The sequence below is a fragment of the Hyaena hyaena genome, unplaced genomic scaffold (assembly GCF_003009895.1).
Source record: "Hyaena hyaena isolate Hyena2069 unplaced genomic scaffold, ASM300989v1 scaffold_163, whole genome shotgun sequence".
Taxonomy (NCBI): Eukaryota; Metazoa; Chordata; class Mammalia; order Carnivora; family Hyaenidae; genus Hyaena; species Hyaena hyaena.
In genome coordinates, this window is record NW_024080794.1 from 2,602,942 (window position 1) to 2,614,982 (window position 12,041).

Here is a 12,041-nt window from a genome sequence, read left to right on the forward strand (position 1 = left end):
CAAATCGTTATTGTTACATTGATCTGTAGCAAACATTCAGGGGCCGGGGTTTGGGATGTAAAGGACCTCACTGAAAACATTCCTGCCTAGTACTCAGTTTAAGTACACTCACTTACCCAGCCTCCTTTCCCCTGACACTGGCAGGAAGGGAGTGTTTCTGAGACTAGGAAACCTCAGTCACGGGAGCTAGGAGAGGAAGTGGACTTCTCACCAGAGCCTTAAAGGGCTTATACAGTTTCTAGACGAAAATATAGGTTTGTTTGTGACCAATGCATTTATGACCTAGGTGTGTGGAAGCTTCGTGTGATTGAATTCAGAAGTCACTTGGCTTATTGCCACCCCCTAAACCTGTGTATTTAGGCTCCCCCCCATAAAACTCATTCCATTTTTGTTTTCTTGTACCACCTCTTTTAGTTTATTTCTTTTTGTCTAATTCTTTTTTTTTTTTTTTTTAACTCTCTCCATTCAATTTCCAGACCAGCAAGTTAAATAAAGCTTTACTTTGTTATGGTCTCAAGGCCCCTTAAGACTGGCTGCCCAGATCCACCTCGCCTCCTTCCCTTCATTGCTAGTTTCACCCGGGCACACTGTCTTTCTTCCCAGACTCAGACAAGCCAGGCTCACCCCCTTCTCACTGCAATGCTTTTGCTGTTCCCTCTGCCTGGAAGATTCTTTCCCCAGATATTGCCAGGCCTGGCTCCCTCCCTTCATTCTGGTGTCACATCTCTCTGACTTCTATGTGAACCATCTACATCCTCTCTCTGTCCCTTCATCTTGCTACGCTTTTTTTTCACAGTGTTTATTAACTATTTATTTGTTCATTTTCTGTTTCTCAAAGCTAAACGGAAGCTCCATGGGGCAGACACTTCTCTCTCTTGTTCATCCCTGTGATCTCAGATCTAGAACAGTGCATGACACATGGGAAGCACTCAACAAATACTTCCTAGATGAACAAGTGATTGATGGATAATTTAGTTCTGGGTTTGTCAGGTAGAGAAATAGGAGGCAATCACTGACCTCGAGTAGCTTAGAGTCCAGCTTCCTGAAATCATCTATCTGATTAAAGGAGCTTGATGTATAATTCTCTTTTTATCTTTTCCTTTCCTGGAGTCCCTGGCACACACTTGACTTGACCTCTTAGTCTTAAAGGAGATTGCATCATGTCTGCTACCTTCAGATAGAGCCAGCTAGGGTCTTGGTCATTCAACCTCTCTTTTGCTGTGACCAAGGCACTAGCTGGAAGGGTTGGAAGATAGGGGTTTGAGGTGGATGCATTTCAATAAATGGTGGACAAGAAAGGTGAAAGAAGAATAGATCACCTAATAGAGAAGCAACTAACTTAATACATTTTCTGTTAACTGTTGGGTCCATCTTGACCTCAACCTGAAGTTCATAATTTAAGTGGCAGCTTCTCCAGCACATTCTAAACAGGGTGAATTTCTCTATTCTAAAAAGACCTCACATTCTGCCTGCAACAAGGAAATGATAGCCTCATTAAATATTTATCTACTGGTGCCACAGAAAGAGAAATTATGAAAGTCATGTGGATATGCATCAAATACTTGTCTTTTAGTAATCACACCTACTGCAGAGACATAAACAAAATGTTCTCCCAAAAGAGCACCTTCACACCAACCATTTCATCCATTGCTGCACCCAACTTGTAATCTTACATCGAATTCTCCCTATTGTTGTGGATAACAATGGTTAATTTTTGAAATCATGAACACATAGATTATACAGTTGATAAAGAAATGATCATGTCATAAACACATATATTAACACAACTTACACAGTGCACTTTAGCCAAATATATTAAAGTGACTTATCAAAAACTACTATAAAGATTAATTACCTCCATTTTGTAGTGCACTTAGTAACAGTAACAACACCTGGAATTTATATAGCACCTTTCTTCCTAAGGGCTCAAATCTTAGAGCAGCCGACTGCTCATTCATGTGAGGTGAATTAATGTTTCCAGGTCTCCTGAGTACCATTTAGCCAGTGACTTCATCTTGTGTAATGTGTGGCATTCTGGTACCCTGATCTCTTATTGGACCTCAATTGGATAAACAGCGTGTTTCCAGGGAGAAGTGTCATTCATGTCGGCACATCATAATATTGAACTCTATTTGACAGGGACCAAAGGTGACAAAATTAAAAAGTTCTCAATAAAAAGACTTTTCTTGCATAAAAACACATTGCAGTGATACATTAGACAGTTTACACTAGAACATCTGCAATATTTCACCATGCTTACTTCTCCATTCTGTCATACATACATACATGTGAGAAAGGTTCGTCATGGGTTGAAACATCTGTGCATTTATATTTGGAATCTCTATCCTTTCCAGGTCTCTGGAAAATATGCACAATAGATATCATGTTTTTAGGGCTTAACTTATTAATAATTGCATTTTGTCATATCCTAAATGTCGTGCTTCAAAGTCTTGTTATCAATTCAAATTAGCATGAAAATTTTATAGTAAACTATCTTAGAAGATTGCTATTTCTATTTAGGCCTTCTGTAAATTGGGGCTGATTTTGTCACTTCAAATGCAGAATTAATTCTAATAGGACATTTTCGTGTATTTCTTTGATTTAAAAACAGCGATGGTGATTTGTGTGATCATGAAATTGGCTGCATAGTTTGATTTTATATACCACATCGTGTGAGTTTTGGAGGGTTTGACAGGAGCTGATATTTCCCACCTGAGATCATCACTGAAACGAGTTTCATGAGAACCTGGATTCAAATGCAGTTGTTTCTTCCAGGCTTATGGGTCCTTCTGGTGGAGCAGAGCTCCAACTCATAACAAGCGTTCCTAAGATAGTAGTGGGAAGCATATGCCTTTCCTTCCCAGACACTATCAGATGTCCTCAGAGAACTCCAGTGGAAACCCTATACTCCTCATTTATCCAGAAGCTTCTTCAAATACGGATTCTCTGAAGACTCTTTAGGATGGCATGAATTAAGGGAATCTGCCATGTTCTCAGGAAACAGATGGAGAGAGAAAAATCTAAAAAGACTTTTAATGTTTATTTTGAAAGCTGCTTGATTCTCACTCAGTTTCTTTTTTATTGATCTGAGTAGGGACTTCTTGACATGGTTCTAAGTTTTCTTTATCCATTGAGTCCTTCATAAAAGAACTGCCTTTTCATTGGCAGTCAAAAATGAAACCTGGTGAGGGGCGCCTGGGTGGCTTAGTCGGTTAAGCGTCCGACTTTCGCTCAGGTCATGATCTCGCGGTTCTTGGGTTCGAGCCCCGCGTCGGGCTCTGTGCTGACTGCCAGCTCAGAGCCTGGAGCCTGTTTCAGAGTCTGTATCTTCCTCTCTCTCTGACCCTCCCCTGCTCACGCTGTCTCTCTCTCTCACTCTCTCTCCTAGAAATAAATAAAAATATAAAAAAAAAAATGAAACCTGGTGAAGCAATTATACTCCAGAATCATCACAGGGCCCATGCTACAGGAAATTCTTGAGTCCTTTTTAAAGGATTTGTTTTCCTCTTCTTTCATTTGCTCTCTGGTTCTCCTGGACTTACTACAGTTTTAGCTCTACATGGATTGTTTGATTATTTGATCAATAGCCAATAGTTTCCAAAAGAGATCACTATATCTTGGATGTCTAACACAGTGGTACAGATAAGTTGATGGCTGGCAAATGTTTGTTAAATAAATGTGTGAATGAATCTCAAAAAAAAAATGAGAAAAGTCTTTTTTCATCAGTGGATTCTCACTAATGCCTGTTGAAAGGAAACCTAAATCTGGCATTAAGATTTAGCAAGAAGAAAAAATGATATTAAGAATTAGACTCTAGAATTGAATGAAAAAAAAGGCTTTAGGCTGACATCAGGTAATGCATATGTCCTCTGTATAAAAACAAACTTTAACCAACAATGGCTATTCATAGAAAAGGGATGAGGAAGTTCAAAGGAGAACTGGCAGAGTTTTTGACACTAATATGTTAGAAATTTTAAAATACTAAGGAACATTAAATGTCTGAATGTTCATATTGGTAGGATATTTTTTTCTTTACTGATAGAAATATAAAAAGCATACACTGTAGACCAATGTCAGGTAGATTGTTGTAGCAAAGGGGAAAGGAAAAAGCAGGCAAGTCTTACATAATTTGCGTTTTGCCAACAGTTCAGTAACCAAACTACTGAAAATGCAATTCTTTAGGAAAATTGTAGGATGAGATTTTTCCATATGAACCCGGTATGTGCAGCTTCCAACACAGAAATGGCCTTTACAACATATTAAATGGTAAAAGTGGCTTGTTGTCATTTGATGGTAACAATGATATTCACAACTGTCTGATGATAGGTGCTCAAAGTAAGAGCTCTCTGTATATAAAATACCCATTTTTTAAAAATGTGCTTCTTAGTAAAATACATCCACTAAAATGATAATCAATATACTGTTATATTTCACTTACAGAGACTGAAGTTGTTTAAGACTTTCAAACTGGTTCTTGTGGAGATACAAAAGAGGATTGGACGACAGATTCCTTTTGTACCATTAGAAAGAGGAAGGAAAGAAGCATCAGGATGTTATTAGTTTGAAAGCTCAAGGTGTTGCCATTTAAATCTGATGATGGTGGGAAGAAGTACTTACAGTTTCTGTAGAAGCTTCAGATCTTTAAAAATGTGGGCTGGTAGCTCCATTATCATATTGCCAGACAGGTCCCTGTTGATGACAGTGAAAACCCAAAGCAATTACATTGGAAATAAATGACATGGGTATTACTCCCCACAATTATCATCATCCCATTTGACGTAATAGAAAATATGGTCCAATTTAACCAACCTGATAGATAACTTGTTACAAAACAGGGCTGCGTGAGTCAGCCAAATGGATATGTTTTTCATCATTTCAGATGCGTGACATTTTGCTCATCCAGTTCCTGTCTGGAATTTCCTCTCAGTGCCTCTCCAACACATTCCCAACATGGCTTCAGTATCTACTTTGATTAATTTCCTCTGTTTCAGATACTCTTTGTACACTGCAATCATTCGTTTGCTTTTGTGATTCCTACTTGGTTCAAGCATGTGATATCTTGTTTATCCAACTCTATTACAAGCTTTCTAAGGCCAAGACCTTTGCCTTTACTTACTTTGCATTCCAAATAAGACTGTATTGGCCACATGTTGTCCTCCCAGATAATCTTGAATGGATACTTTCGTGCATTTTAAATCTATTTTGATATGGTACTATTTTTTAAGGAAATTAAAATTTTAGAATGAAATATCATAGTATTGTACAATCCATGAGGAATCATAATGAGGTGTATCTAGATAATCTAGAAAAGGATATCTAGGATCAGAAGGAATCGGGAATCTTTAAGAGTTTAAAATATGCTTCTGAACCAGGGAAGGTATTAAAAAGTGAAACAGACATTCCATTGCTTAAGAGTCAAACAAAATATTGTTTTTCTATTTTTGATGTGTTGGAGCTGCTGATGAATGGATATGTGGAAGTTACAAATAACTAAGACTTAGATTTCTCTCTCTTTTTTCTTTTTAATTTCTGAGAGAGAGACAGCATGAGCATGGGAGGGTCAGAGAGAGAGGGAGACACAGAATCTGAAGAAAGCTCCAGGCTCTGAGCTAGCTGTCAGCACAGAGTCCGACACAGGGCTCGAACCCATGATCATGACCTGAGCTGAAGTCAGACGCTTAACTGACTAAGCCACCCAGGCACCCCAGATCTCTTTGTAACAAAGCTTACAATTAGGATAAACAACTAGATTATAAAACAAGGAAGGAATGAAGCAAGGGCTATTACAGATGTACTGACCAAAAAATCCCAAGAAAACAAAACAAAACAAAAAAACAGAAAAACAGAGAAAAGAGTTGGAAATTAGGAACTTTGTGAACAAAGATTTATGATTTTCATAAGTGGAATAGAAGGTCAGCTTTTCAAGTGAGGGTTAAGCATAATCAGAGAATCAGAGACTTGGAATTCAATGACATCTTCTGGAATTGGTAAATGGCCCAGCATGGGTGGAGGATGGAAAGTATGGAGAAATGTAGAGGAAGTGAGCCTGGAAATGAGCATGGAGACAAAATGGAAGAGCCATGAAAACATTCCAAGGCAGTACTTCTTAGAGCATAGTCCAGGCATCAGAACCAAGGAGGATGCTTATAATTCCTTAATGCCCACTCAAGAACTCTCTTGGTGCCTACTCCAGCAGAACTATCACTTCAGAATCTCTGGAAGAGAGACTGGTAACATGCATTTAAAGTCAGTATCCCTTATGATTCTTCTGAACATTAACATTGAGAGCTGGCAACAAGGAGTGAGAATATGAAGCAAGACAGGGGCAAACTATGCTCTGCATTATGGGAAGATAGTTCTGTCAGAAGCATAAAAAGTCAGAGAGTAAAAGGATGGAGACCAGGCAGGTGGCTTTGACCTTGGACCAGGTGAAAGATGAGGGCTTAAGTGGAGCATGGACAGGCTCACAGTCTGGTAGGACATGAAGCATAATGAGAGTTGGAAGGAAAGGAAATAGCGAAGGATGTTGATACCACTAAGACGGCAAGTTCAAGGGAGGAAGCTGGCATCTATAAATTAATTGTAAGAGATTGCTTTTGAGGTACCGTCATGATACCCAAGTGTACTCATCTCGCCAGCTGAAAATTCTGATCTGAGGAACTGCAGGTAAGTAGAGCACACAGGGTCACAGTGCAGAAGGAAAGCCATGGTATGCATGGGTCAGAGGAAGTGTGACCAAACAGCAAGATGATGATGACTTGTACAGCTAGAAAGCATTCTGCTAAGCGTTATTGAAAAACAAAGTACAGTCTTGTAAGGGAAAGGACTTCAGTGGCCTCACCTAAGTCTGTTTGATTCTTCTCCAGGCTGAGTTTGTTGTCATGAGGGCACAGCAAAATTATCTAACATTTTTGTAAACTGAGGAGTTAAAAGTACCTTGTTCCAGTTAATTCTATAAACTTCCGAATTTCTTTTCCCTTACTGCTGATTAGTGGATTGGAATGAATTATTGGTGGTCTTTTAAAAAGGAAGCTAATGTCTCTTAACTGGGCCCTTTAGGGGGCAGGGGTGTGGATAGCTCTGCCAAAGCATAGGATAAAAGGAGGATTCGAATAGTTTTCAAAATATGCACTCCTTACCACTATTTTCTTAAGTTTGTACCTAAAACATGTTCCTGTTTGTCCTGGGCTGTTAACCTCCTCCACCCTGTAACTCAAATCCCTATCAGACCCCTAATGCCTCATCAGGAATGCTGCCGTGAAGAATGAGTGAACAATTCTGAGCAAGCTGTCTTTCACTTTTTGCCATAGAATATGAACAATATTTTTAGTTCTACTGCAGTGTCTTTCACACGCTAGGCACTTAGAAAATATATGTGGATTTGGTTTGTGATACTTATGCATGAGATTGAATTATCTTAATTATCCATGAATTAGTTTTTCAGATTACTCTTACTGAGTTCTTTTCCTCCGTCCTTTCTGTCTTATAAAGCAAGGTATAAAGAATGGGAAAGAGGTTAATTAAGAGATTAGTTTCCATTTTTAGGTTTCAGATCAGGAGGAGGAGATCTGTACCCTAATCGCCACTATTTATAATATAACAGACTTAGTTTTAACTTGCAATGATAACAATTATGTGGGTAGCAATGAATTAATAGCAAGACAGATGCTTTTAAAAGTTTTAGCACTACAAAACATATATATTTGAACAGAAAAAGTTACATGATCCCTCTACACATTTTTCAATAATCCTTATCATTCTAGACATTTGTACTCACTTCATCTGCTCTAGAAGTCATAATTTCTCAAGGGATAATAAGCATCTTTGTTCCTTTGTTCATTCGTGATTAATATTATTTCAGTCACCCATTCATTCAGCAAGCATTTACTGAGAATTTACTATACTCCAGCCATTAGAGATAATGATCCTTGAGTTTGAGGAGTTATAGAAAACTCATTTGCTCCAAAACACACACACACACACACACACACACACACACACATATGAAATCACCCAAAGAAAATAGGCAGAGAAATTCAAGTAGACTAAATCCATATTAAGCCCACTGTTGAATTTTAATTTGCTTTTGACTTTAGGATAATGTTGGTTTTCTTAATTGATTTTGAATATCCAGGAGTCTGCAGGATTTGATTGCCACTAGCAAAAAAGAAGGCTCACTGGTCATTTAAATTTGTAATCTTGGAAGAAGCAATCCTATTTTCCTAGTAGACAATGCTACTTACAGTTCTCCTAAATTTTTTAATGAAGAAAATGTCTTCTCTGGAACAAAATCAATTTGATTTCTAGGCAGAAACCTGTAAGACATGGTGAGAGTCAGCACTGTTGGTTTGTCTGCTGTAAGAATCAGTTCTCATTGGGAGATGCCATTGATCCACATGTAATTTCTTAAGGCCTCCTCTGAAGTCTCAAAGTGAGGTGTGTTCTGGTGTGGAACACAAGGCGGGAGTTTCTCAGCGAGGGCGTCCACATGTTCTTTCCAGGAAATGCTAGCCAGAGGTAATTTGAGGTGCTGAGTGTGGTCTATAAGGCTGCATTTTGTTTGGATTCTGATTATTTCAGAAAGTGTTTATTTCCCAACACACATGTTAATGTCAGATTTCAACCCTGTTAATAGAGCAGGTTTTGAGAGAATCCTTGTGTAAGGCACAGTCCTTAGGGGAAGGCCAGAAAGAACAGAGCTTGAACCAATCCCATCACAGCTTCTGGGGCCACAGATGGATTTTAAATTTGGGGGAGGGGCAGTGGATTTACATTTCCTTTGTCTAGAAATGGAATTCTCCAAGACCTAAGGTAAAAAGGGGGCAGGGGGTGGCAGCTAACTGTCTGACAGAGGTGAGCTCATGAGTATGACCATAACTCAAAAGCCACGCTGGGCTATAAAATAGAAAGTGTCAGTGAGTTTGCCAGTTTGCCAGAGGGTTTGCCAGTGTTCTCTCTCATTATCCATGAGAAAAAGAATAAACTATTTGCATCCTCTGAGTTGGATAGCCCTTCTTTTCTCATTAAAGATGCTTGTCTGTAATCTGACTGATAACTATGTAGCCTGGCAATAACCCTATCTCTTAGTTTGTTGAAAAAAGCAGTGGTTAGACTACTACAAATGTATATACTCCAATTTTTCTTTTCCAACCTCCTGTGCAACCATCAAACATTACTAACTGCTTACTACCTGTGGAAAACTGTTGGTTAAAACAAAAGCAAAATTCTTTTTTTTAGCAATGCAAATGTGGCATAACCAGCCCACATGTACCACCCCCCGATAAAAAACACAATCAGCAATCAGAATCACCAGTCAGAATCTTTGGCAAATCAGAATACATTAGATATTCTTTCCTTAAAAGTAAAACTATTTTTTTCTTTAGAGAGAGTGAGAGACATCAAGGGATAAGTGTCACTGGCAGTAACCACTAATTACTCTAGAGCTAAGCATTTTCTCACACATGATCTCACTTCCTTAGTTGTCATGGGGTTATACACCAGCTCAGCTCATCTGAGAGGATGCAATGAAATAACAATTGCCCTCAGCTAGAAAGGGAGCAGCTGGAGATCTAACTACTGGGAAGCCTAGCTGAAGGCTTGGCCCCACCATCAAAACCAATCCATCCATGTGTGCATTTTCTAGGGCTGTAGCTCCAGACCGAGGCTGTAAATAAAACATTCCTTGTCAGTGTTTTCTTTTGACTTCCAAATCTATTGGGCTTCCCCTCATTTACCAATTTCCATTGTATACTTACAGCACTGTGAGTGAATTGCATGACAGAAAGGTGGAATTCGTAAGATATTTTATTCCATTGCCTTCCAAATTCCTAAAACGCATGGGGGGGGGGTGAATACTGTTAATGTTTTTGCACACATTACATATCCAGAGGCACTTTTTGTGGTTATAACAGTTCTGAACTTTATTAAAAATATTCTTTTTTAACGTTTATTCATTTTTGAGAGATGGAGAGAGACAGATCATGAGCAGAGGAGGGGCAAAGAGAGAGGGAGACACAGAATCTGAAGCAGGCTCCAGGCTCTGAGCTGTCAGCACAGAGTCCCATGCGGGGCTGAACCCATGGACTGTGAGATCATGACCTGAGCTGAAGTCGGATGCTTAACTGCCTGAGCCCCCAGGTGTCACTAAGCTTTATTTTTTTACCTCGTTTCAATGTTTATGCTTTCTTCCTAATTACTACAAGGTTAATATAATTAATATTATGCTTCTTTTCCCCTTTCAATTAATGTTAGAACTTAATAAAATTGAGGGAAAGAGCAGCCCAACATTTAGTGAGTGTGCTAGATACCATGTTATTAATTATAATATTGCCACCATAATAGTCATAACTGCCATTTATTAGACTTTTACAGTGTCAGATATTGGTCTGAGTGCATAACGGTGCTCTTGCAAAGTTGGTATTACCCCCCTTCCCTTCCACCCCCATTTAACATATGAGGAAAGTGAGGCTGTTGGGAATTCACTTAATTTCTGGTCACACAGCTGGGAAGTAGTAGAATTGACCTTCTAACTCAGATCTGTCTCTATCTAAAGCCTAGGCACTAAACCATGCATCATAGGTCCTTACACTCTCGCATTCCCTTGACAGCAAGTAAATACTTTTGTCTCTATTTTGGTAAAGGAGAAACTCAGGCAAAATTATCTTCTCAATGCTAAATCCCAGAGTTAAGAATATATACCCATCTGGGTGATGAAAGCAACCGCTCTTTCTACTATGGCTCTGAGACCCTGATGCTGACTGTAGCACTGCTCCAAGGTGCCTGGGACAGCCCTCAGTGTCACCCCAGAACTTCTTAGAAATGCAGATTCTCTGACTCCATCCTCTTCCTACTCTAGGACTGAGGTCTTTTCATTTTAGTATAGTTAATAGTGTTGTATTAGTTTCAGGTGTGCACTATAGTGAGTCAGCACTTCCATACAACACCTGGTGCTCTTCACCATTGCCCTCCTTAGCCCCCTTCACCTTTTTAACCCCTCCCCCTCATCCACCTCCACTCTGGTAACTAACAGTTTGTTCTCTAAAGATAAGAGTCTGTTTCTTGGCTTGTCTCTTTCTCTCTCTTTTTTTTACTTTGCACATTTGTTTTGTTTCTTAAATTCTGCATAGAAGTGAGATCATATGGTATGTGTCTTTCTCTAACTGACTTAGTTCACTCAGCATTATACTCTCTAGCTCCATCCACATCGCTGCAAAAAAAAAAAAAAAAAAAAAAAAAAAAGACCCAGGTCCTATCAAGCCCTCATGTTGCTTGAGAAGCATGGCGGAGCTGTGGCCTTCTGCCAGTGACTCCTTATGACAGCAGCATCCTATGTGATCAAGGACCTCCTCAGGAATGCTCTGACGCCACCGCTTCCAGCAGCGCCAAGGAGTGAGAAAGAGGAGACTTTCCTGCCGAGTCTCGTAACTTCTTTTTATAATCCGCTTCTTACAATCTTCCCCATATATGACAATAGCTATTTTGCTGCCTCTGAACATTTCTCACGCTAACACGAAAATCACCAATCGTTTGTTATTTCCTTTTAAATCTTGTTTTATATCCATCCAGATGGTCTTGTAGGAACTTACAAAAACTTGTAGGTATTTTTTTTACCCTGAAAATACTGTGGTTAAAATAATAAACACTGTACTCTCTTAAAAGCCCAAATATTGCTGAATAGAGTGGGGACAAATAGTTCTGCATTTTACAAGTATATCAGTAAGGACTTGAGAGCAACAGCCCTACTGATGTCAAGTGAGGGAGCAGAGGCCTGTCCAGGGGGTTGGTTTTCCTTCCTGTAAGGATTTTTTGGAGGTCTGACCTCCTAATTCTGTCCTCTTGGTTTAAAGGCCCTCTCCCATGTGTGATCAGACAATCTTACTAATGATATTTCACTGGGTGTCTATCTTTTCCCTCTTGTTTGAGGAAGCCTCCAGTGACCATGAGTATACTAGAAACCCCAGCTTTGATGCTGGTTCCCGATCTCCTCCTGGTTGCTAATGCCCATTGGAGGAGAGGCAGGTTCGGGCCCTCATCTTTCTCTG

The 12,041-nt window shown here is 39.4% G+C and overlaps 1 protein-coding gene across 1 annotated transcript in view; it reads right to left on the bottom strand.

The window, feature by feature from the left end:
• The window catches only part of RXFP2 (relaxin family peptide receptor 2), a 48,111-nt gene that overhangs the window by 11,179 nt on the left and 24,891 nt on the right, over positions 1-12,041 (bottom strand). The window contains exons 10-14 of the mRNA XM_039239824.1: positions 9,756-9,827; positions 8,244-8,315; positions 4,618-4,689; positions 4,439-4,510; positions 2,287-2,358 (exon numbers count right to left, since the gene is read on the bottom strand). Coding sequence (XP_039095755.1) covers positions 2,287-2,358; positions 4,439-4,510; positions 4,618-4,689; positions 8,244-8,315; positions 9,756-9,827 — 360 coding nt within the window. The remainder of the gene's footprint in view (positions 1-2,286; positions 2,359-4,438; positions 4,511-4,617; positions 4,690-8,243; positions 8,316-9,755; positions 9,828-12,041) is intronic.